Genomic DNA, 26,754 nt, shown 5'->3' with positions numbered 1-26,754 from the left:
GTTTAATTTATTTTAACACAATTACAAAACTATTATAACATCTCAAATTACTAAAATAAATAAAATGTGTGTTTGCCTAATTCTTAATGAGTTGAATAATTCTGTAAAAAGGACTTTTAAAAACTCTGACGAAAAATAAAATCCTGCCTACGCCACTGATTCAAAACACCCCTTTCTACACTAAAACTTTTTTTTAACCTTTTATTTTTTTTTTTTAAACCTTTTTTAACCTTTTTTTACTTTTTAAATTTTTTTTTTAAAGTAAATAAAAATAGTAGTGTCCAGGAGTTACTTAAATAATTAGAATTAATTACGTTTTAGAATGCTATGTGTTTTCCAGCCCCCTGCGGCCATGCAGAGGGTACAGAAGTATGGAAAATAGATGGAATTCCGTAAGTTTTAAGAGCCAAATGTTCTTTAGGGTTCTCACTGTTTTTAACCATTGAATTTACTTAACTTTTCCTGTCAATCCTAATTTACTGGATAAGGATTTAAAAAAAAATATTTTTGACTCACGTCACAGTTTCTACTCAAAATATTTTAGAGTTTGGCATGACTAGAAAAATGTATATTCTTTATAAAAATGCCTATGGCATTTTAAGATTCAGTTCCAGAACCTGGTTCTTAAAAGAATAAAAAAAGAAAAAGAATTAAAAAAAAAAATAATATATTATATATATATATATATATATATATATATATAATATATATATATATATATATATATATATATATATATATTATTATTATTATTTTATTATTATTAAATATATATAGAGATATATATATATATATATATATATATATATATATATATATATATATTATTTTTTTTTTTTTTTTGCTTATTTTAAAGCTTGTTTTGTCTTATTTTAAATTATTTTAGTAATTTGAGGCCCTCTTCTAGGCCCTAACCCCTTTGTTGAAAACCACTGGTTTAAATTGGATTGCAGATTAGTAAACAAAATTGCTCTAAAATGCAGTGTACAAAAGATGGACAAAAATATTGTCGTAATTGTGATAATTGTTTAAATTCATATAATGATACTTTTGACTCATCCATTTAAAAAAAAAAAAAGGTTTAAAGACTGAAATGTAAAGTTTATCATTTTATAAAACTGTTTGTTTTGTGAAAACCTGTATCTGAACTGTAAATCATGCTTTTTATAGTCATTTTACAGTTTAGTATGTGACTTTAGACATTGCCCTAATCGTATCTTAAATCTGAGCTTAAAAGTCCCGCAGATATCCTGTCCTTTGCATTTTGTAAAATGTTTTTCCTTTCTGATTGTTTTTGTTTTGTTTTGTTTTTCTTAACTCAAGGTATGTGAGAGTTTTATTTTTTTCTGTATATGTACAGAAATATTTGAACTTCTAACTGCTTTGAGTTAAATGTATGAAATACCTCTGTGTTGCAGTGACCCAATCACTGACCCTTTTCTGTTTTCCTTCAGTCGTCCAGATACTTCAGAGGTGGAGGAGGAGAGCTCACCCTGTCCCTACTGCGGCTTCAGCCTGCCTGACTGTGAGCTGCTCTGTCCCGGCTGCAAAAACAATCTGCCCTACTGTATCGCCACAGTGAGTACAGACAACTTAATCTACTGCATCACTGCACTGACCGAACACACGCAGCCTGCTGCTTCAGTTCCAGAGAACCGCTCATCAGCCTGAAACCCAGCCCCTGTTTTAACTTCCTCTCTAGGTGCTACATTTCATTCTTTACTTGTCTGTGTCTGTAAGGAGAGGAATGACAATAAACCTGACTTGACCTCTTTTAGTGTGTATATGCAGACGCAGTTTGTCTGATAGATGTGTGTGTCATTATTTTCAGGGTCGTCACATGGTCAAGGAGGATTGGTGTGTCTGCCCACTCTGTGATTTCCCCGCTCTCTATTCGGAGTTCACCCAGTAAGTCTCCTCCATCCATGCTCCATCTATCTAGTCACCCACCCGTCCGCTGATTTTCTGTATTTGTATGCTTTTGTTTCAGACTTTTAGAGACCGAGTCGGTTTGCCCCATGTGCTCTGAGCCTTTAAATGTCAGTGAGGTGAAAAAAACTTCAGACTGCTCCAGATATCTGCAGCAGGACCAACTGGAGCGCTGAGATCCAGAGATCAAGAAAGGAGAAATGAAAGGGTAACGACAGAATAAAAACTCTTAAATATAGTTTTTATATTTAATATATAGACATAAAAAAAAAATATAAAAAATAAAAACAAAAAAATAATAACCTCTTGCTGCTTAAACAGTGGGGGCCAAAACTCTGAGACTAATGAAAATGAGTCCTTAATTGAACAATTACATTTCTTTTTTACATCGAATTTATTTTAACATGGAATTTGAAAGTAATAGTTCATCCAAAAAAATTAAATTCTATAATCATTTACTCACTCTCATGAATTTCTTTCTTCTGCTGAACATAAAAGTAATATATTTTGAAGAATGTTGGCAGCTGAACAGTTTGGGTAACCATAGGGAGAATTAAAAAAAGGGTGACATTTCTCAATCTTCTTTTATTCTTTTATGTTACATTTTTAGGGAACTATCCCTTTAAGAATTAATTTTTTATTTTACACAATTCCAACAGTCCTTTCTTTTATATTTTTCAAAATCCATAATTATTTTCCACACACACTCCAATAGACATAGATACAGTACATGTCAGAGACTATAACAATAACACATAATAACACATTTTAACACTTATTTTTGCTTAAAGTAAAAAATTTTGTAAAAAAAAAAAAAAGTTTTAATATTTTTATTATGCAATAACGTATGCATATTTTAGTTGTGTATATTTACAAAAAAGCACAGCATCCCATATTTTATTGCTTACAGAAATGGAAATGCAGTGTTTAATGCTTATTGTTTCATGATTATTTTGTGGACAAAACTAAAGTGGATGATTTTGTATAACTGTTGCCCTTATGTTTTCTGTTTCTTTTTTAGATTTACAGAATTTTGTGAAGCCAGGACTGATCATCTTTTATTGGACAATCAAAAATATTTCTTTTATTTATTTACCAGTATTGTAGCAATTTGCAATCATGGTTTATTAATCTTAAACTACAGAATAAAAAAGAAAAGTTTTTTTTGTACATTGTAAATATGTTTGTTGTCAGTATGCAGTAGTTACTCTAAACTGTATTTCTTTCTGCAGTTCTTATAGGTGAAATATATACTTTCAGGGGTGACTAGGAACATTTATAATAATGAAAATAAAATAATGTAGCTATATCAGGTGGCTCAAACACACAGCAATGTTGAAAACAATACAGCCACAGCATTGATATTTTTTAGAGGAAATCAACTTATGAATGTTATCTCTGCACATTAACCTGGTAAAGAAGATCAGCTTTAATCTAAAGGGTTTGTACTGCTGTTTTATAGCTTGACCACAAGAGTTCAGCACTGCAGTGTGAGCTAATGGAAGGATGACATTGACATTTATGTTGAGCTGGACTGTCCGTTCACCTCATATGTGGCCTTAAGTCGGCGACTCTGTCTTTTAAAGTTTAGCTTTGCTCCATAACTTTGGACATATAGGCCAAATGTTCTGTATTTTGAATAAACTGTAACATACCAATTAGAAAATTGTAATTGTAATTACTGGAGTTTGTGAAGCCTGATTAATTTACTGGTCTATCTATGGTTTGAGATTGAATAATCTGCTTTAAAGAGGCAGTTCACCCTAAAATTAAATGTATGACCCAACCTTGCCTTGTCTTTGGTCCTGGCATCCACACAGTGAACTCCATTCTTCATTCGTGGTGGTCAAATTTGCCCAAGCAGAAGATAAATTGTGTTCCTGTTAGCCCTGGACAGATGGTGTGTGTGTGTGTGTGTGTGTGTGTGTGTGTGTGTGTGTGTGTGTGTGTGTGTGTGTGTGTGTGTGTGTGTGTGTGTGTGTGTGTGTGTGTGTGTGTGTGTGTGTGTGTGTGTGTGTGTGTGTGTGTGTGTGTGTGTGTGTGTGTGTGTGTGTGTGTGTGTGTGTTCTATATGTGTAGAAGCCATGAATGCATGTCCCATTTTTGCATAGCATCTGGCTTGTTTTGTAGTATCTGAGTGGATGTGGTTGTGCAATGATCACTTTTATAAGAACTGTAGTCACTCACTGTAATTGTTTTCTTTAAATTATATTTCACCTGTTAAACTACCACATCTGAGTTGGTGTGTGTGTGTGTGTGATAGAGGTGTGAGGGCTGATGTTTTACAGCATCTGAAATGCTGAGGTAAGTTTTTAATTCGTAAAGACCATCACGAAGCTGCCCTGTGTGTGTGTGTGTGTTTATGTGTGAGAGAGAGTGAGAGTTTGTGTGTGTCTCCTCTGCAGCATGCTGGCATTGTGCCACGCTGTGAGCAGAATGGCTTCACAAATTCTGAAACACAATTGTAGTGTTTTATTTCCCGCTGTATTTCTACTGGGCTCTCTCAAACACTTCTGCACCAAAGTTATAGATGCTGTTACTTCATATACGTATAGAGAGAGAAGATGAATTTTATTTGATCAGTATATCTTATATTGTTATGCATCAATGTATTAATAATTAATTAATGATTATTATATAATTATATATGTACAGTATGTATATTTAATAATGTATATGCTATTCGTGTGTATATATAGAGAGAATAAGATTATTTATTATTTAATTATTTTGATCAGTGTAGCTCGTGTGTATATAAATATATAATTATATATTAATAAATGTATGTGTACACAAACACACACACATACATTTGTTATCTAATTAATGATATATTTAAATATAATTAATCTTATTCTCAGGGTACCTTCATATTGTTTGTGTACTCGTTCTTTCATTCCCATTCTCACATGGGATCATTTATCTCTCTCTCTCGCTCTCTCTCTCGCTCTCTCTCTCTCTCTCTCTCTCTCTCTCTCTCTCTCTCTCTCTCTCTCTCTCTCTCTCTATCCCATGCCCTCATTTAGTTCTGTGGGCTCAGTATAAATCTGTTAACAGAGAGGGTTGTGATTTAATGTGACACGAAGGACACATCGAGGTGAGGAGGAGCTGTTCACAAAACCCCTAACATCTCGTGAATTCTTAAGTCTCTCTCTCTTAATATAATCACAGCGGGCTGATTTCATTGGTATTCTTATTCAAGGTGTATGTGCTGCTGCGTTCAACAGCTTAAATTCCTTCTACTCTGATTTTGCATAACACGGGTCCTTTATATCTTCACATTCACTTAATGGCACTGTAGCTCAGTAGGTTTCGTAAGTTGAATCCAGGAGGAGAAAGTGACGCCGGTGCGGGACAGAGCTTGCTTCATCACGCGAGAGCTCAGCATCAGCATCACTGCAGCGGGACAGGTGCGTGCACGCGCAGTCCATCATCACCCACACCGAAGCTGAACCCGGAGCGTGGATGTACGTACAATGACAGCCGCGTGTTTGAGCGGGGGACACTAATATCTGCTGTGTGTTCTTCTTGAGGTAAGACTGCGTGTCTTTATGCTGCCCTATCCTACAGATGTTCTCACTGGCACGCGCTTGTTTCGTTCAGGATGATTTATCAAGTTCTTAGAGTGACTTGTCACGAGTGTCTTTATTTGTCTTCGTGTATAAGTCTGGAGGAGTGTTTAATGATGTGATGAATTCTCTCGTGTCTCCACCGTGGATCTCTAGTGCTGGATTCGGTCCCGAGCGTTTTTCACTCTGCTGTTATTACGTTAATTAATCTGCACATTATTCTCAAGCTCTGATCTGACTGATATCAAGTTGTTCCAGGGGTTTTGGACGAGATTGTTATTCAGTTTAAGAAAGAAGCATTTCTGTATCAAAATACTCAAAAAGCAAACACTTTCAGATAGGCCTGTTTGTACAAGCATTAGTTCAAAACTAATTCTTGCATTGGACATTTTTTTGTGAATTCTAACATCCAATCGAAATATGTTTTTATTATTATTATTAAATAAATAAAAAACAGAATCACTGAGTTGGAAAAGGGATTAGCCCCTTGGGGTCAGTATTCTGTTGAAGCACCTTTTGCTTTAATTACAGCCTTTATTCTGTAGGGATTTGTCTTTGCTAACTTTGCACATCTTTGCAATATTTGCTCTCTTCTTTGCAGAGCTGTTCATGTTCAGTTCAATTTGATGACAGTTTGTGGACTGCAGTCTTCAAGTCATTCCACAATTTTTCAGTCTGGACTCTGACTAGGTCATGCAAGGTCATTCATCTTTTTCTCCTTCAGCCACTGTGGGTCATTGTCATGTTAGAAGTTAACCTTCTTCCCATTGACAGCTTACTGGCAGAGGGCAGCAGATTTTCCTTAAGAATTTGACAGTATTTTGCCCCATCCATTTTCCTTCTTTTCTGACAAGTGCTCCAGTCCCTGCTGCAGAGAAACATCCTCATAACAGGTTATCACCACCTCCATGCTTCACTGCAGGAATGCTGTTATTTGGAGGGTGAGCTGTATTGGATTTCCAATAGACATATCATTTGGTGTTGAGGCCAAATAATATAATTTTAGTCTCATCTGCCTCAGAATCTTCAAGGTGTGTTTTGGCAATGCTCAGTCTGACTGAAAATGGCCTTTCCTGAGGAGTGCCTTTTTTCTTGCAACCCTGCCATACGAGCCACATTTGAGGAGAATTTGTGATATTGTTGTCACATGCACACAATGACTACTCTTTGTCATAAATTCCTGCAGCTGCTTCAGAGTTGCTGTAGGCCTCTTGGTTGCCTCTCTGAATCTTTCATCCAGTTTGGAGTGACGGTGGGAGGGTCTGTGTTCTACCAAATACCTTCCACTTATCAATAATAGATTTCACTGTGCTTCTATGCATTGATAAAGCCTTTGAAATGTTTTTGTATCCATCTCCTGACTTGTGCCTGTCCACAACTTTGTCCCGGAGATCTTTTGACAGTGCCTTGCCACCCATAGTTGGTTGTTTGCTTCAGTTGCACTACCAAGGACTGAAATTCTCCAGAAAAACTCTTTTCATGCCGAGCTGATCAAAATGAGCACAGCTTCTTCACAGCTGAAAGTCAGATGGCTTTGTGTGGTGTTCAGAAGATGATTAGCAACTACTGATATGTACTGCTGTTATGTACCTGACATGTTAGTGTTATATCTTTCATGTTAGAAGCTGAAATGAGTAAATACAGCTGGATAAAACAAAAACTGTATTCATTTCAGGCTGCAAAGCAACAAAATGTGATTATTTTAAAGGGGGATGATTCTTTTCTATACCCACTGTATAATGGACAATTTAATGTTTCATTGTGACAACCTAGAGCATAAAAGCTGTGACAACATCCCCTCAGGTGAATGTGTTTTCCGTGAACTGTTTCTATTTTCATGGAAAATCACAGTCAAAAAGTTCAATAACTCAACAAAAGCCTTGGTAAGTGACTATATGTGCGGGAGAAATATAAAACAATACAACTTATTGTATTATACAACTTAACTATTCATTTTACTTGTAGTTTTTTAATGCTTTCTGAGAAAATTCGGAATTTGCCTTTGACAGCAGTAACTTGTTTAAATTGAATGATTGAAGGAACAGTTCACCCAAAAATGAAAATGTGCTGAAAATGTGCTCACCCTCAGGCCACCCAAGATGTAGATGAGTTCACTTGCTCAGCAATGGATGCTCTGCAGTGAATGGGTGCCGTCAGAATGAGAGTCCAAACAGCTGATAAAAACATCACAATAATCCACAAGTAATCCACACCACTCCAGTCCATCAGTTAATGTCTTGTGAAGAGAAAAGCTGTGTTTGTAAGAAACTAATTCACTACTGGGAATAATCAAACCATTGCTTCTAAAATATCTTCTGTCTATATACTGCTTATTCAAATGAAAAAGGACTTTTTCAATGGAGGAAGTATTGTTATGGATTATGGATGGATATTTTGGCCAGAAGTGATTAAGACGTTAACTGATGGAGTGGAGTGCTGTGGATCACTTGTGGATTATTGTGATGTTTTATCAGCTGTTTAGACTCTCATTCTGACGGCACCCATTCACTGCAGAGCATCCATTGGTCAGCAAGTCATCCAATGCTACATTTCTCCAAATCTCATCTATATCTTGGATGGCCAGAGGTTGAGCAAATATTAAGCTAATTTTACTTTTTTGGCTGAACTGACAATTAGAAGAAAAATCCCTTACATTCCTTTATTACTGAAGTTTTATATATGTTTCATTGGCATTAACATAATAAATGCCACAGTTACATTGCATTCATGTTTTTGCTGACTAGTGTGTCCGTATGCGTTGCAGGTGTGCAGTCATGCTTCTCAAAGGGCTGATTTTGTTGATGCTGTTAGTACAGTTCTCTGCAGTGAGCTTTGCCAAAGAAGGAGGCAAACCCAAGAAGGGGAAAAAAGGCAAACAGGTCGTCTGTCCCTCGTAAGTCTCCCGGGCAGTAACACACACTCGCATACACACACATGTGTGCTGTTCCCATAATCATTCATGGTTTCCAAGGATGTCAGTCATGAAGAATTACAATGCTGTTAAGCAGAGTGAAAGTCTGGCGATAAATTTTGGAGCCTGCCAGACTGGATAGCACAGTTAGCACTGGTCCAGGACCAGCTGTGTCCTTGTCAATGCTCTCTATTACATACTAACAGATCCAGCTAAACTGGCCTCAGGCCATATACAGGGCCAGTGGTCCATATCTAAATGACTAAGCATAAAGTGTCTGTGCGTTTTACTGCATTTTCTGATAGCAGATGTTATTCCAGAGGAATGGTGTGTTGAATAGTGAATAGTTCTTGAATCGGAGAGGGCTTAGACTCTTTGCCAGGGCAAGTAACATCCTTGTGTGACTTTGATAAATAATGTACTGCCAGTATAGCTTGCATGTGTCTGTTTTGACATTGCCAGTCAGTTATCAGCAGAGGACTTGGACAGAGTCCCAGCCAACTCAACCAGCAACATACTCAACCGCTTGATGATGACCTATGATTCACGAATACGACCAAACTTCAAAGGTACTGAGATTTTCTTTTTTTCATATTTTCCTTGCTAAATAAACCCTGCTATAGTCAATGAATAAATAAAATAGCCCACTCAGGAATGCACAAAATCATTTAACACATTTAAGCTGACAATAAGGTTCCATTGGTAACAATGAATATAACTAAATAAACAATACACTTGAGCGAATACATTAGGTATTATGAACTAACAGTTAACAATATCTTTACTGCATTTATTAAGATAAAGTAGGTTAATTTCTTAATTTCTATACACACACAAACACACATTCTGAAATATTATGAGATATTAATTATGAATGAACATAAATTACCAATGAGCAATCATATATTTATACATTTATGGATTCATTAATGTTAATGAATTGTACCTTATTGTAAAGTGCTACCAAAATACTTTGTCTTTGGAATATGCCCTTCCTTTTCTGCTGACCAATTTAGGCATTATTTTTATTTTAGGCAATATTTTTTACGCATTTTCATATTCATATTCTGATTATCAAGCCTCTCAGACCTCTAGCATGTTTATAAAACAACTATAAAATTCAATACTTGCGCTTTTTACACAGAATAACATAATGGACGACCTCATTAGAATGATAATTTAATCACAGTGTCAGAGAATGGCAGAGTGTGTACTGTACAGCGTAATTGGAAATTCTCCTCCGTCGTGCTGCTGAGGATCACAAGACCCTGTGGAATAAGAACGTGTCATTCTGAACCCAGCAGAATATGTCAGAATGAAACTCTATTAGATCAATGGGCATCTGCCAAGGTGCTGAGTTCTCATTCTCTCACATTTGCAACTATTTATTTTGTACTTTGGGGAATCTGAGAATAGCACACATATTTTACACACGTGGTTGATGTGCATGATTCTTTTGCTCTTAAAGAGCTGCTGTCATGTGTTTGCAGGTATCCCAGTGGAGGATAAGGTGAACATCTTCATCAACAGTTTTGGGTCGATCCAGGAGACTACAATGGTTAGAAAAAAAACAAAACATTAGTTATTATGTGTGTGTAATTTACTTATATATCCTATCCGACCAAATCTTTTCTTTGCATCATTTATTCCATGTTAGTGATTTAAATCACACAGTCTTGTTAAATGTTGTACGTTTGATTGATTGACAGTATATTTGATTATTTTTATTCTATATTGTACCACAACTAACAGTATGTTTCATGTCCAGGATTACCGTGTTAATATATTCCTGCGTCAGCGCTGGAATGACCCACGGCTGCGGTTACCAACTGATTTTAAGTCCGATGCGTTGACCGTTGATCCAAAAATGTTCCAGTGCCTGTGGAAGCCAGATCTGTTTTTCGCCAATGAAAAAAGTGCTAATTTTCATGACGTTACACAGGAAAACATACTTCTGTTCATTTTCCGCAATGGAGATGTCCTCATCAGCATGAGGTAAGTCACGGTCAGATATTTTACAGTCTAAGAAAATAAATAAGCAACAGTGTAGCATTAAAATAAACTTTTTACAGCATGTACTGTATTGCTCTGTGGTGCAAAATGCAAACTTACAAAAACATGCGTTATATATGGAAATATATATTTTGCAGTTTTGGTTAATAAGCCTCAAGTGGCCTGCGTTAGGGGATAATCATATTCTGGATGTTCTAGATAGAAATCCTCTGTGATAAAAATGCTGTAGTGCATTTGCTTAAGTTTATTGTTTTAATAATACAGTGGCAATATTATAATAATAACACCAATGTTCAGTATACAGTTTTCATTAAGTTATTCATTTTTAATAGTAGTATTATAAGAGTGTTGCTTCCATGTTTTTCCCTAATAAGGGATAAAAATCTATGTTGTGTGTTTTGTGTCTGCAATGTTGTTCCTAAAAGCTGCTTCTCCAACTACCACTGTGGTCAGTAAGATTTTTTTATTTTATTTTTTTTAAAGTAAGTAATATTTTTATTCAGCGGGAATGCATTAAATTGATCAAAAGAGTCAGTAAAGAGTATTGCATTTTAAAAAAAAAAAAAAAAAAAATAATAATAATCTCAAAAGTATCACGGTTTCCATAATAATATAAGGAAGTTTTTAAAATGTTTTCAACATTAAAAAATAATAAGAAATGTTTCTATAGCATCAAATAAGCATATTAGAATGATTTCTGAAGGATCATGTGACACAGAAGACTTACTGCTGAAAATTCTAAATTCAAATAAAAAATGTTAAATTGTAATAGCATTTCACAGTATTACTTTTTTTACTGTATTTTTAATCAGATAAATCTTATAAATTCTTGGTAAGTACAAGATACTTATGAAAGCAACCCCAGACTTTTGAATGGTAGTGTACAGGTGCATCTCAATAAATTAGAATGTCGTGAAAAAGTTCATTTCAGTAATTCAACTCAAATTGTAAAACTCATGTATTAAATAAATTCAATGCACACAGACTGAAGTAGTTTAAGTCTTTCTTTCTTTTAATTGTGATGATTTTGGCTCACATTTAACAAAAACCCACCAATTCACTATCTCAACAAATTAGAATATGGTGACATGCCAATCAGCTAATCAACTCAAAACACCTGCAAAGGTTTCCTGAGCCTTCAAAATGGTCTCTCAGTTTGCTTCACTAGGCTACACAATCATGGGGAAGACTGATGATCTGACAGTTTGTCCAGAAGACAATCATTGACACCCTTCACAAGGAGGGTAAGCCACAAACATTAATTGCCAAAGAAGCTGGCTGATCACAGAGTGCTGTATCCAAGCATGTTAACAGAAAGTTGAGTGAAAGGAAAAAGTGTGGAAGAAAAAGATGCACAACCAACTGAGAGAACCGCAGCCTTATGAGGATTGTCAAGAAAAATCAATTCAAGAATTTGACTTCACAAGGAATGGACTGAGGCTGGGGTCAAGGCATCAAGAGCCACCACACACAGACGTGTCAAGGAATTTGGCTACAGTTGTCGTATTCTTCATGTTAAGCCACTCCTGAACCACAGACAATGTCAGAGGCGTCTTAACTGGGCTAAGGAGAAGAAGAACTGGACTGTTGCCCAGTGGTCCAAAGCCCTCTTTTCAGATGAGAGCAAGTTTTATATTTCATTTGGGAACCAAGGTCCTAGAGTCTGGAGGAAGGGTGGAGAAGCTCATAGCCCAAGTTGATTGAAGTCCAGTGTTAAGTTTCCACAGTCTGTGATGATTTGGGGTGCAGTGTCATCTGCTGGTGTTGGTCCACTGTGTTTTTTGAAAACCAAAGTCACCTGCACCCGTTTACCAAGAAATTTTGGAGCACTTCATGCTTCCTTCTGCTGACCAGCTTTTTGTAGATGCTGATTTAATTTTCCAGCAGGATTTGGCACCTGGCCACACTGCCAAAAACACCAAAAGTTGGTTAAATGACCATGGTGTTGGTGTGCTTGACTGGCCAGCAAACTCACCAGACCTGAACCCCAGAGAGAATCTGTGAGGTACTGTCAAGAGGAAAATGAGAAACAAGAGACCAAACAATGCAGATGAGCTGAAGGCCACTGTCAAAGAAAGCTGGGCTTCCATACCACCTCAGCAGTGACAGAAACTGATCACCTCCATGCCACGCCGAATTGAGGCAGTAATTAAAGCAAAAGGAGCCCCTACTGTGTATTGAGTACATGTACAGTAAATGAACATACTTTCCAGAAGGCCAACAATTCACTAAAAATGTTTTTTTTTTTTGGTCTTATGAAGTATTTTAATTTGTTGAGATAGTGAATTGGTGGGTTTTTGTTAAATGTGAGCCAAAATCATCACAATTAAAAGAACCAAAGACTTAAACTACTTCAGTCTGTGCATTGAATTTATTTAATACACGAGTTTCACAATTTGAGTTGAATTACTGAAATGAACTTTTCCACGACATTCTAATTTATAAAGATGCACCTGTAGATGAATGACATTGTTGCATTTTTTGATTAAATTAAAATTCTTAAAGCAGTCACCATTCTTATAACTATTTAATCATATAATATCACATTCAAATCTAATAATATAATCTCTTCATGTTGTTTCAGAAAGTTTAGAGTTTCGTATCGAAGAACATCAGTGATTAATGCAATATTCGCCATATGGTTTGCAGCAGATTAGAATTAGGTCTAAACAGTATGTATAAAGTGATAAATATGAAGAAAAACTGTTTACTACTTATATACAAAAAAAAATAAAAGCGTATGTCAAATGCTACATTTGGAGTTTATCAGTGTTATTACCTTCTGTTTTAAATCTGCCCTTGGAGTTGATTTATTTCATAGATATAAAATGCTTATTACACCTCTGGGAATGTGTTCGAGTTACATTTGCTTTGCTGAATGATCTGTTGGAATGATTCTTCTTGCATTCACCTTTATCATTTGACACTTTTTCGCTATATATTAATCTTGTTGTTTTTCTTTCTATTAATTCTGCTCTGATCTTTAACTGCAGCATTTAGATAGCAGAATGTTTGAAGCCATGGCTGTTTGCTCAAGCTGAAAGGGTCTTTGTGGCAGATGAGAGAATATGCAACATCTTTGCTTAGCCGAGTGTGTGTGTGTGTGAGAGAGAGAGAGAGAGAGAGAGAGAGCGCCTTAGACTGAGATTCTCACCCCACAGCCTCCTTTACACTCTCTCTCTCTCAACTCTCTCTCTCTTTCTCTCTTTCTCTCTCTTTTTCTCTCTCTCTCTCTCTGTCTCTCTCTCTCTCTCTCTCTCTGTCTCTCTCTCTCTGTCTCTCTCTGTCTCTCTCTCTCTCTCTCTGTCTCTCTCTAAATGCTACTATCTGCTACTGCTGCTCAACATGCACCCAGGACTAATGAGCCTTGCAGTGTATGTGTGTGTGTATCCTCTCTTCACACACTCTCTCTTGCTCACATCCGTCTGTTCTAAACTCTAAAAACTGGCTACGTATTTACGTAAATTCTCTTTTTTTCAGATTGTCTGTCACTCTTTCTTGCCCTCTGGATCTAACGCTGTTTCCTATGGACACCCAGCTCTGCAAGATGCAGTTAGAGAGCTGTAAGTAAAACACACACACACACACACACACCTGCAATAAAATGAAACTAGTATATTTTATTTGTATTTTAAGAGATAGAAATAATGGGAAGGATGAGATAAAATGTTTGTCAATTTCGTGTGTGTGTGTGTGTGTGTGTGTAGTTGGCTATACCACGAAAGACCTGGTGTTTATGTGGCAGTCTGGAGACCCTGTTCAGATGGATGAGATTGCTTTGCCACAGTTTGATGTAAAGCAAGAGGATATCAAGTATGGAAATTGCACAAAGTTCTACCCGGGAACAGGTATGGATTGACTTATAAAAACACATTCATATTTGCATACATATTAAAAGAGGGCAACACAGAAAGAGGACATAGTGTTCAGGAAGGCAACAGCTCAAGAATAGCACGCACACACGCACACACACACACATGCACACACACACACACACACATGCACGTGAGAAAACGCTGACCTCATACCTCTTTTACACTCCTAATTCAGACTCAAATGAATCAATACCACTGAGATGAGTATCTTGGCATTCATTCATTCATTCATTCATTGGTATCTCTTTGTTCTCGCATGATGATTTCTAATCAAAATTTTATATACATTTAATCATTTATTTAAGTAGTCATGAGGCATAGTGCATAGTCAGTGGGTCATTATTGCAAAATAAATCCCTTCAGGTTATTAAAAAAATATATTATTTTGGAATAATAACCTGCTGACTATACATTATCCATTACTTACTTTGCCCCTTCATAAACACACATACTCACATTTCTACCTTTAACGTGCACTTCTCCTGTGGGAATCTATTACATAATACAGTATTCACTTCTTATGTAAGAGAACAGAACAGCATGAGCGTAACTTGCTAAGATTATACACACACACACACACACACACACACACGCAGACATCTTCACACACATTCATATAAATGATCAAACACAGTCGCACAATAAACAAGACAATGAAAAGAACACCTACAGCCTGCTCTTAATGATCTCTTTAACTATTTTACGGTAAAACGGTCACACAGAGCTCAGAGCTTGTTGTGTTTCTTAAGAAAAGGGTTTATTTGCATACTAACGATGGTCTCTGCACATGAGGTACAAGTCAGAGGTTTAGCCCTGTGTTTCTAAATGCACTGTTCTTCATTTCTGTGAGTGATAATACTGCTTTAAAATTAACACTCTACAGATGTGTGCCAGTGTGCATCTGCATGTGTGTATCTATTCCACGACATCGACATTCTAGGTAATAAATGTTTTTAGTAATGCTAATAAATCAGATCGAACTATCATAAATTATCCCACAACTTTGTTTATCTGCATCCTGTCCCTGATAATCCATTTAAAGGAATAGGTCACACAAAAATTAAAAATTGCTGAAAATGTGCTCATTCTCAGGCCAGCCGCGATGTAGATGAGTTTGTTTCCTCATCAGAATGATTTGGAGAAATGTAGCATTGCATTTCTTGCTCACCACTGCATCTCTGCAGTGAATGGGTGCCGTCAGAATGAGAGTCCAAACAGCTGATAAAAACATCACAAAAATCCACAAGTAATCCACAGCACTCCAGTCCATCAGTTAATGACTTGTGAAGAGAAAAGCTGCGTGTTATGTATGGCTATATGCATTATGTGTAAGACATCTAAATATAGACATTAATGGATTAATGTCTGCTCCACTTACTGTAATTTGGCAAAATAGAGCTTGTGCTCCTCTGATTAATTGTGTGTGATATTGTTTTTTTGTGTGTGTGTTTTGTTTTTTGTTGTAGTTTATTTAATGTTTTTTTGACAGATGTTCAGTGTTCAACAGGGATTTCACAATTACTCCAGGAGACAGATGAACTCTAAGTGAATCTGCAAATGCAAACACACACACACACACACACACACTTAACTGTTTCTTCAACTTCAATGTTTGGCCCTGTGGACTTGTGAGAAATCATTTTTTCAAGCTCACTGTTTTATTTTTGTCATTTCGTCTGAACCAACAACTGTTATTTTCACCACACTCACACAAAAAATTATGCATTTTGCTTGATAGCATTCTGTGGTGAAAATGACAGTGATGGAAACATTTTTGTTATAATATGGCAGACTTCTTTGTCTTACTAAGGCTAATTTCATAGCTGGCATTTTATGTATCCCGAAGACACAGAACTGAACTTTTGGAATGTTTTGACAAAATGACATTTCAATTGGAAATGACGTGCAATAATAACATTCTGTTCACAAGTGACATTTACAGTATCTTGAATTCTCTTCATACATCACTATCATCTCATATTTCGTCACATGCTCCCCACTGACACTTCTGTCTCCATGGTAACCAAGTACAGTTATTAACAATATGTATAAATTGATTTAATTTGTGTAAAAATGATGTAATACTTTACACAATAAACGTTTGAATGGTTTGCTCATTTCCTTCTTGAATTTTTATGAGAATTCATTAAGATTTAAAGTCTGGATCTGTGACAAGGGTGAAACAATAAAACCTATACAGTACATAAAAAGCATTTTGTAGGAATGTAAATGATGAAGATATGGTACAACACTTTCATTTCATTTTTAATGCATCCTCTCTTGTTTTCCCTCTCAAAATCTATAGGTTATTATACATGTGTAGAAGTCATCTTCACTCTCAGGAGGCAGGTGGGCTTTTATATGATGGGTGTTTATGCTCCCACCCTGCTCATTGTCGTCCTCTCATGGCTGTCCTTCTGGATCAACCCAGACGCCAGTGCAGCTCGAGTGCCTTTAGGTGAGTCAGTCTTCAAATGAACACCACATACATTAGCTGTTATTGCAGTGTTGTGTTTGATGACCCTTATCTTTCTTATATTGCATTTAATGATTTAATAAGCAATGGGATTTTATGTGACCTGGGTGATCAACTTTGCAGGCTTTGTTAATACAAAATTTGAAAAAGTAACAAATTATATTTCTAATATACTGCTGTTTAACGTGCCCTTGTTTATGCCAATTTTATTTTCTCCTACAATAGGATTGCATGCATGCCAGCTCAAAAAAACACTTGTTTTCTTAAAATATGCATTTAATATCACCTAATTTTCCGATTCTCGAATGAATCGTTCAAAGCAGTTCTAAGATTCAGTGTCTCTAAACCCCTCCTTTCCATGAGCCGTCTCTGCTCTGATTGGTCAGATGGCCCAGTCTGTTGTGATTGGTCTACCACGTACAGCGTGTGTCAGAAACGATACGCCCATTGCCATAGTTCCATATTTTGAATGCTCTATTATTTATCATACTCTCAAGCTGTGATTCAGTGGAGCCAGATGGTCCAAATAAATTGGGAACTGAGACATCTTTCAAGAGCAAGTGTTTTGTGAATCCTGCGTTGAACTCCCCGAGATTAGAGAAGCAGCAACTGCTGTGGTACAGTGAAAAAAAATTCTGATTCTTTGCAGCCTTATCTTTCGGAAGTGAAAATAAAACTAATTTACTTTCACAGACAGTGTAGGACACAGCGTCTTCTGGACATGAACAAGCTACAGTATTTGAGGGCGTGTCAGGTTGTTCACGGCCGGCCAACGCAGAACATATAATTATGCAAATGTGTTACCGTGTGACGTGTAGCCATCACAGAAGTGGGATTTGAATTACTGTGGACTCGTTTAGGCTGTTCAGAGTCGATTCTTTCTTTTGGGAGACAATAACTTTATTTATCGTGCACTTTCATCTTTACAACTTTGCAGATTGTTTGCATTCACGTACAGCTGCAGTACATTACACACTGCATCAAAAGCAATATTTGAAATGGCATAACAGGGGCACTTTAAATCTTTGGGGTCTGAATGTTTTTTTTTTTAGATTTTTAAAAATAAAGCTGCATTTATTTCATAGCAAAACTGTAATATTGTGAAATCGTATTACAATTTAAAATAACTGTTTTCTATGTGAATATATTTTAAAATGTAATTTATGTGATGTCAAAGCTGTATTTTCAGCATCATTACTCCAGTCTTCAGAGTCACATGATCTTAAGAAATCATTCTAATATGATGATTTGCTGCTCAAAAAACATTTCGGTTTATTATCAGTGCTGAATATAGTTGTGCTGCTTCATATTTTTGTAAGGAAACCATGATGCATGTTTTTCTTTGATGAATAAAACATTTGAAAGAACATTTATTTGAAATTGATTTTTTTGTAACATTTTATACTTTACTGTCAATTTTTATTAATTTAACACATCCTTGCCGAATATATTCATTATTTAATATTTATTTCTTTGTTTAATTTGTAATAAATAACTAATCATTTATAATTGTCAAAATAATAAAATATTTTTTGGAATAAAAAACATTAAAAAGAAATTATATTAATTAATAAAAAAAAAAACTAAGATCCTTTAGCCATCTCTGGTTTATAGAATCAACTAACTTCTAATCGGGCAACATAAAAAAAAAAAAAAAAATGACAGCAAGTCACCCAGTCCTGAACTTCTCTCTTCTCATCTCTCTAATTTATCCATAATCCTCCCCAGAAGAAAAAACACCTTTATAAAATACACATATTATGTTATATAATTTAAAATAAAAATTACTCAAATACAATGTACTGTAATTAAAATCTGTCCTGGTTTTGTTAAAACTTTCAATCATCTAAGTATTTAAAATTAAATTTATTTTTTCTAAACATTTATATTTGAAATTTATATGAAACTTCTGGACACACAAAGGGGTAAAAATGTTCCACTTACACTGAGAACTTCATCCGTCAGTCATTCCCTTGATTACCTGTGATCCGACCCGTTTTTCCTCTCTCATCTCTCCATCTCCCTCCTTTCATAGGCTCCACCTCTCCTTCATTCCTTTCTCTCATTTGTTCATCTGTCCATTTCAGGGACGGCTGTCACTCCCAGGTCAGTTTGAACATTAAAGCATCATAATTCATTTTATAACTTGTGGTAAAGAGAGAGGAAACTCGAGATATCTGCTCAAGAGCAGGGCACCGTACAATGATTTACGTAGTTACAGTATGTGGAATTTTTCCTTCTGTCTCTCCTGTCTGTCCGTCTCTCTCTTTAGGTATTCTGTCTGTCCTGTCGCTGTCGTCTGAGTGTATGTCTCTAGCATCTGAGCTTCCTAAGGTCTCCTATGTGAAAGCCATTGATATCTGGATGATTGCCTGTTTGCTGTTTGGTTTTGCCTCTCTTGTGGAGTACGCTGTGGTTCAGGTGTGTATGCACATGTCTGCTGTTGTCTTGTATACAAACCCTTCACTCACTAAGTACCATGAAGGACTACAGATCCACCCCATTCAGGACACTGTATGGGTGTTCCACACTTTGAGCCCTGCGTGAACTTTTAGAAAATAAATTTGCCTAAAATTCATATTTCACACTTTTATTTAGTTTATTTTTTCCACAGTGAAAATCTGATTTACATTTAAAATTATGTTTTTTAAATAGCATTCTGTAGTGAAAATAACACTGGAGTAAAATGGGTTTCCTTTGCCTTGCTTAAGGTATAATTTTGTATATCCAAAAAAACACATTTAATACTTTTTGCATAATTTTAACAACTTACAGCTTAAAAAAAGAATATTAAAAAAGAAAAATCTTCTTATGTACAAAATAACGGCAAAGTAGTTTTTACAGTTTTGCACATGTGAGACCTTCATATAACAAAACAAATAAATAAAAAGACATGGATTTATTAAAAATTGCCCATCGGGGACATTTCCAGTCTATCTATTGCTGCTAATGCCAAATTATTTTGCTAAAAGCAGTAAACCACTAGAGGCCATATATTACAGTCTAGTACAGTATATTACAGTACCACTGGTAAATTTTCTTAGGCCTGACACAAAGTCAAAATCAATGCAATGAACAACCTCTCGTTGCTTTTTGTTTTTGATAAAACAATCAGTGATAATGATAAAGGATGCCAATGTTTAATAAATACATTTCATTTATAATGGAAACACTTTACAATAAGGTTTCATTTGTTAATATTAGTTAATTGCATTAGTTAACATAAGCTAACAATGAAACATACAATAAATTAATTCAATAAAAAGTTTTATCTATTAATATTATTGGACTAACAATGAACAGATCAATTTTTTTTATTAACTAATGTTAAGAAAGACTAAAAAATGCTGTAACAAATGTATTTCTTGTTGTTAGTTATTGTTGGTTAACCTATTAAATATAGTTAACAAATGAAACCTTATTGTCAAGTATTGCCTCTATAATAATAATAATAATAATAATAATCTGAATAAAAAGATCTTAATAGTTCTTGAAACTGTAGGCTTTAATGTTTATTAAACAATTTGTCACTTCAAACTATCCACTGCTCCACTCCAGTCTTATATCCATATGTTTTGGGACATATTAGCAGGATTTCTAACTCGGTGTGTTTGGCTTTGACTTTCTCCAGTACCCAACATTTCTTAAATAGCTGTTCCTTAAATAGGAAGTGAAGAAGGCTGACACGGAAATGCACTCTTTCTGAGAGGACAAAATAGATCTGTAATCAAAGCCTGAAAACTGAAAACAGGACAGAAACTGCAAGAAAAATGCCTTGCTAAGGAACAATGAACTCCTCCTGAACTATGAAACAGACATACAGTTCCTGTGGTTAAATTGTCCATTTTGTCCCGGAAAACTGGAATAACAGCTCTGGGAGCACAGAGCTGAATAATGTAATTACAGAATAATGTATTCTCAGTTTTGTGCTGAAAATGCAGGAATATAAAAAGTGTATGAAAGTGAACTGATTTTGTGTGTGAATCAATATATATATATATATATATATATATATATATATATATATATATAAAAATCAACAAAGCAGTAATATTTATTTTTAAATATGGCCAATTTATTTCTATTTGTGTGCAATATGACTTGTGCCATTAGAGAGATGTTTGATTGAGCAGTCAATATAATGGATAGAAAAGGCTAGAAGATTGCTACTGTATATACAATGGGCCTAAAATTATATTAAATTAGACATTTTATTTGGATGCACAGTATTTGTTTCTTGGACACTTAAGCTAAACTTGTATGAAGTGTATGAATATCACTGCATTTGATAACAAAATGTCAAAAAAGTGGTGATCCTTATTTAGGTTGAAACATTAAGCCTGCATAATGGGCCTTGCTTCAAAGAATGAATTTGCTCTGTCTGTATGCTGTGTCCCAGGTGATGCTGAACAGTCCCAAGCGCATTGAGGAAGAGAAGGCAAAGATGACTCAGAAAGATAAAGCGAGAGAAAAAGAGAACAAGACACCAGCTAAAGCTAACAGTGCCAATGGCACTGGCGGGACACCTATACATGTCAGCACACTACAGGTCAGTGTGTGTATGCATGTTAATTCCTTTAAGTAAGACAAATGCTTGCATTCATATGTTTGCGCTCTCTTTAGTAAGCAGAAAATGTGTGTATTCACATTTATGTGTGTGACTGTGTTCTCTCTGTGTAGGATGTGTGTGTATGTCTTCTCTTTATCTAAGCTGTGTGTGTGTGTGTGTGTGTGTGTGTGTGTGTGTGTGTGTGTGTGTGTGTGTGTGTGTGTTAATGGGTACATGGGGAGATGAAATGGCTGTAATTGAGACTCCTGCTCTGAGTGTGCGCTCAGTGGGACATGGGTTCAGAGAAGAGCAGAGGATTCTGGGGGACTGAGAGTGATGTGACCCGACAGCAACGAGGCCTGAAGCTATGATAGAGCAGCACAGGGGTTCACAAGTGTGTGTGTGTATGTGTGTATGAGTGAGGGGGAGAGGTCATATTACAAACAATATTTAAGAGAAATGTCTTGTGAGGATGACTGAAATGGCTTCCCTGAAGTTTGAAGTTGAGAAACTGGTCATCTTTAGAATAAAATATAGGGCACCAATCACACCTTTATCATTTAGCACCTAACGGACCCAACTGACAAAACAGTTCTTTTCAAGGTTTTGACTTGTTCTGTACTTTGTTAAATTAATAATAGATAGATAGATGGATGGATGGATGGACAAAAGAGATGGATGGATGGATGGATGGATGGATGGACGGACGGACGAAAGAGATGGATGGATGGATGGATGGATGGTTGGACGGACGAAAGAGATGGATGGATGGATGGATGGACGAAAGAGATGGATGGATGGATGGATGGATGGATGGACGAAAGAGATGGATGGATGTATGGATGGACGAAAGGGATGGATGGATGGATGGATGAAAGAGATGGATGTATGGATGGACAAAAGAGATGGATGGATGGATGGATGGATGGATGGATGGATGGGTGAAAGAGATGGATGGATAGATGGATGGATGGATGGAGAGATATATATGATGAATGGATGGACGAAAGAGATAGATGGTTGGATGGATGGACAAAAGAGATTGATGGATGGACGAAAGAGATGGATGGATGGACAAAAGAGATGGATGGATGGATGGATGGATGGATGGATGGATGGACAAAAGAGATGGATGGATGGATGGACAAAAGAGATGGATGGATGGATGGATGGATGGATGGATGGATGGATGGACGAAAGAGATGGACGGACAGATGGATGGATTCATAGATTCATAGAGATATGTATGATGGATGGATGGAAGAGATGGATGGATTCATAGACGGACAGATGGATGGTGAGATATGTAGGATGGATGGATGGATGGATGACAGATGGATGGATGGATGGAGAGAGAGATATGTAGGATGGATGAATGGATGGATGGACGAAAGCAAGGAGATGGATGGATGGATGGATGGAGAGATATATATGATGAATGGATGGACGAAAGAGATGGATGGTTGGATGGACGGACAAAAGAGATTGATGGATTGATGAAAGAGATGGATGGATGGATGAATGGATGGTGAGATATACAGGATGGATGGATGGACAAAAGCAAGCAAGGAGATGGATGGATTCATGGATGGATGGATGGAAGGATGGATGGATGGATGGACAAGCAAGGAGATGGATGGATTCATAGACAGACAGATTGATTAATGGTGAGATGTAGGATGGATGGATGACAGATAGATGGATGGATGGAGAGAGAGATATGTAGGATGGATGGATTTATGGACAGATGTATGGATGGATTGATGGATGAGAGATATGTAGGATAAATAGATGGCTGGATGGGCGGACGGATAGATAGATAGATAGATAGATAGATAGATAGATAGATAGATAGATAGATAGATAGATAGATAGATAGATAGATAGATAGATAGATAGATAGATAGATAGATAGATAGATAGATAGATATTCTTATATGTATTCAAATGTCTTTTGTGTTTGTGTAGGTTGTGGAAAACCGCTGTAAGAAGGTGTGTACTTCGAAATCTGATCTGCGCTCAAATGATTTCAGTATTGTCGGTTCTCTTCCACGAGATTTCGAACTCTCAAACTTTGACTGTTACGGCAAGCCCATAGAGGTCACAGACGCTCCCGGCAAATCACAGAACAAGAACAACAAGAAGCCAGCGCCTCCAAAACCTGTCATTCCGTCCGCTGCTAAACGGATTGATCTCTATGCACGAGCTCTGTTCCCTTTCACCTTCCTCTTCTTCAATGTTATTTACTGGTCTGTCTACCTGTGACATCACAAAGTGTACGCGTGTGATTATGTGTGTGTTTGTGTGCTTTTATGTACATTTGATGTCTGTTTTTTGGTCTGTCAGTTATATAGTCCTGCTGATTTGTATTTTTCCTCATAATTCGCTTTTTTAAATGTGTAGCTTTAATACGAGCAAACTTTGTAGCATGACTTTACAGTGTGTTTAGCCATGTTTGGTCCAAAGTGCTAGATGTCCATGATGTCCCATGTAAAACATCCACAATTGTCGATTGTTTATAAACTCAGGCAAAAATTTGCTTATGGAAAGAAAGACTGTATCAGATCTGGACTCAGACAGCATGCAGTATTTATAATGGGCTTATTGGATATGAGTCTAGAAGTAAGAAGAAGGGATTTAACTGCTGTTGTACTGCCATACAATAAAGATCCTTCATCATCATCATCATCATTCTCTTGTCTCTGTTATTTTGGATGAGCAGATGTTTGTGCTGTTGACACAGCTTAACATATAAACTCATACAAATATAACATACAGACCTTCCAACCTTTTTTGTAGATTATTTTAGACAAAAACCCTTGTGCCGTGCTTTGATACAATGCACAGTACTCAAATTGTAACCAAATGCAATCATCATTGTAATACTCTTTTATTACTCTTTTACTACATTACTCACATTTCACTGCTCGTTATATATTCTCTATATAATCGTGTATGTGACCAATAAAAATCTTGAATCTTGAATATTTCCATACTGATTTACAACTGATTGTCTTTTCAAAATCCATTTGAGTAATTAATTAATCTTGTCTTTTTTTGCATATATTTAGCCATATTTAACTGCTTTTACGCTGCACTTGTGATGATTCTTGTGTGCAGCCGCCTGGAAACAAAACACATGGTCGGTATCATGACAACAGCTCTGTCGCAGCATTTATGCAGAAACAAAAAGAGAATACCTACTAATTAACAGTATTGCTATTTTGCAAGCACCTTCCTCAAAGATACAAATCTAGTTGAATACTTAAGGAATAAATACTTTTGTGTTTGTAGGACTGGGCTTAATCAATGGAAACATTAATTTCACCATTATTTGCCAAGATTATACAGCTATTATTTATTATTTAAGGTAAACTATATAACAAAACAACATATTATTTTCTGATGTTTTATTTTAGTATGTTAATTTTGACCTAATAATTCATGCTTGTGCATTGTACTACACTTTTGGTTGTTAAATATGTACGTTGACATCCAGACCTAGTCAAATATAGACATGTTTTCCTTTGTAGCAAAATTAACACATCTGTAACATTCTGTATAATATACATTTGTAAGTTCTATATATACATACAAGTTTTTGAAATGTGGGCAAATTGTTAATCATACAACTGGCTAAATCTTATAATGAATTATGTCTGTAAAGTGATTTGATTAATTTAATGAGGGAGCTCACTGCCGCAGCAAACTTGCTGCTTTATCTGGCTTCATATTCTTACAGTATTCTTTAGTCTCTAAAACGTTCAGCAACTAAATGGGTTTGAATGGTTCATGTAGATGCACCATGTGCAGTTTCAGGTTTTGCTTGACAGGTGGCACATTTGAAATAATCTAACTTATACAAAATTAGCATATCGTACATTGAACATGGTATGTTTGGTCATGTACACTGCAGCCTATAGCATACAGACAGACAGACAGACAGACGGATAGATAGATAGATGGATAGATAGATAGACAGAACGTTGCATTATGTACTAGAGGATGCAGCATTTGTAGGGTCAGGGTTCCACAGACTTCACTGCTCTCTGCTGCTCATGCTGGGAATTATTTTGCTGCGTGCAGATTTTGCCAGACAGGGCACTGTAGGACAATTGCTGTTAAAAAAAAAAAGCAACAACAACAACCAGAAGCTTCGTCTTCTTCAATATCTAAGCCTAATTTTGTTTTGTTTTATGGTTCGTTGAAGTCAATGGTTTACTTATAATCAGCTGTATACTGATACTATGCCATATTCTTGGTTTAAAATGTGCACATTTGTGTGATATGATAAATGCCTTATCATTGTGACCTAAATTGCAATGTTATTAATTAGAACTACACTTTATTTTCAGTTTTACTTTTGTTGTTGAAAAGTAGGTAACGTGCATACCTTACTTTACAGAAAGGCTCACAAGCAGATTCAGGGTCAGATTTTTTGTACTGGCCCATTTCTCTAGATAGAAGTGTTCAACCAAGATCTGTTTAATCTCATACAGATTTTGTGGAAAAAATAAATAAAATATGTGCTAAATTAAAAAACACAAATATTGTTTAAATAACATCAACCAATACAGTAAAGAAATTCAGCTAAATGTTTTATTGTCCCTTCTACATTAAAATGTATTAAGCACAATTATAATTGTTTATACTAATGGTTGTTAATTATTAATAATATAATAATACATTGTTAGTTGTTAATAATACATTATTTAATAATGTAAATAAATATGTTAATCAGTCGAATAAATAATTATTTTAATGTAAGCAGCACCATAATAAAATATATAAATATATCAATATGGTACAAAATGTTAGGTTTAAATGATTAGTTCACCCAGAAATTAAAATTTGCTGAAAATTTACACATCCTCCTCAGTCCATCCAACATGTAGATTGATTTTTTACTTTCACTGGAACATAATTATTTATTTATTTATTTATTTTGTGGAAAAAGTGAAAAGTGCACGTTTTCATTTTTGGGTGAACTCTTCCTTTAAGATGCAACACTCCATTTTGGGGTCCATCTTTTTACCCACCAAAAGGTCTTTGGTCTGAAAAAATGAGCCCATTTTAGATAGTGATATGTGTAAGGGGTGTATGTCAGTTATTGATTAGTCCGGGTGAAGGTGGTTAAGCTGTTCATTACATGTATTTCAGAAGATGGGGAGCCCAAACCTATTGGATTACAGGAGAACATCTGTCACCACTCTTGACTCTGGACAACACATAAGGCTTTTTCTAATTCAATAAATTCATAACCATAAGAAATCATGCGACATATATTACACTAATGAAAAAGATCGCTAAATCGCAATCCTATTACCCAAAGCAGCTGAGCCAGTGTCCCAGCGCGAGCGCGCGCCTCTCTCTGCGCGCGTTCAAAGCAGGAGCAGCTTCGGCTCCGCTCGGCTTTTTTCGTCTTCATCAGT

The 26,754-nt window shown here is 35.8% G+C and overlaps 2 protein-coding genes across 3 annotated transcripts in view; both read left to right on the top strand.

The window, feature by feature from the left end:
- wdr19 (WD repeat domain 19) overlaps positions 1–3,105 on the top strand; it is a 19,800-nt gene extending 16,695 nt beyond the window's left edge. The window contains exons 34-37 of the mRNA XM_042778878.1: positions 1,455–1,578; positions 1,832–1,908; positions 1,991–2,137; positions 2,951–3,105. Of these exons, the coding sequence (XP_042634812.1) occupies positions 1,455–1,578; positions 1,832–1,908; positions 1,991–2,105 (316 nt within the window). The 3' untranslated portion in view covers positions 2,106–2,137; positions 2,951–3,105. The remainder of the gene's footprint in view (positions 1–1,454; positions 1,579–1,831; positions 1,909–1,990; positions 2,138–2,950) is intronic.
- Positions 3,106–4,950: 1,845 nt separating this feature from the next.
- Positions 4,951–24,007, top strand: LOC109056234 (glycine receptor subunit beta-like). Of its 2 annotated transcripts, XM_042778782.1 has the most exons (12): positions 4,951–5,026; positions 5,231–5,462; positions 8,263–8,391; positions 8,872–8,978; positions 9,900–9,967; positions 10,178–10,404; positions 13,903–13,985; positions 14,130–14,270; positions 16,603–16,755; positions 19,046–19,194; positions 21,173–21,322; positions 23,291–24,007. In XM_042778782.1, the coding sequence occupies exons 3-12, from the start codon at positions 8,273–8,275 to the stop codon at positions 23,585–23,587; spliced, it is 1,494 nt and encodes a 497-aa protein (XP_042634716.1). In that variant the 5' UTR covers positions 4,951–5,026; positions 5,231–5,462; positions 8,263–8,272; the 3' UTR covers positions 23,588–24,007. The 2 variants fall into 2 exon arrangements, with proteins under 2 accessions (XP_042634716.1, XP_042634642.1); XM_042778708.1 differs by having other exon boundaries at positions 4,959–5,462.
- Positions 24,008–26,754: the final 2,747 nt, after the last annotated feature.

Source organism: Cyprinus carpio, chromosome A1, assembly GCF_018340385.1.
Source record: "Cyprinus carpio isolate SPL01 chromosome A1, ASM1834038v1, whole genome shotgun sequence".
NCBI classification, from domain to species: Eukaryota; Metazoa; Chordata; class Actinopteri; order Cypriniformes; family Cyprinidae; genus Cyprinus; species Cyprinus carpio.
Note: the sequence above shows the minus strand (reverse complement) of the source record. Positions and strands in the feature narration are given on the sequence as shown.

Coding starts and splice junctions, on each gene's coding strand:
- LOC109056234 (XM_042778782.1), top strand. CDS start 8,273: ATGCTTCTCAAAGGGCTGATTTTGTTGATGCTGTTAGTACAGTTCTCT. Junction 13,986..14,129: donor CAAGATGCAGTTAGAGAGCT/GTAAGTAAAACA, acceptor GTGTGTGTGTAG/TTGGCTATACCACGAAAGAC. Junction 19,195..21,172: donor TGGAGTACGCTGTGGTTCAG/GTGTGTATGCAC, acceptor GCTGTGTCCCAG/GTGATGCTGAACAGTCCCAA.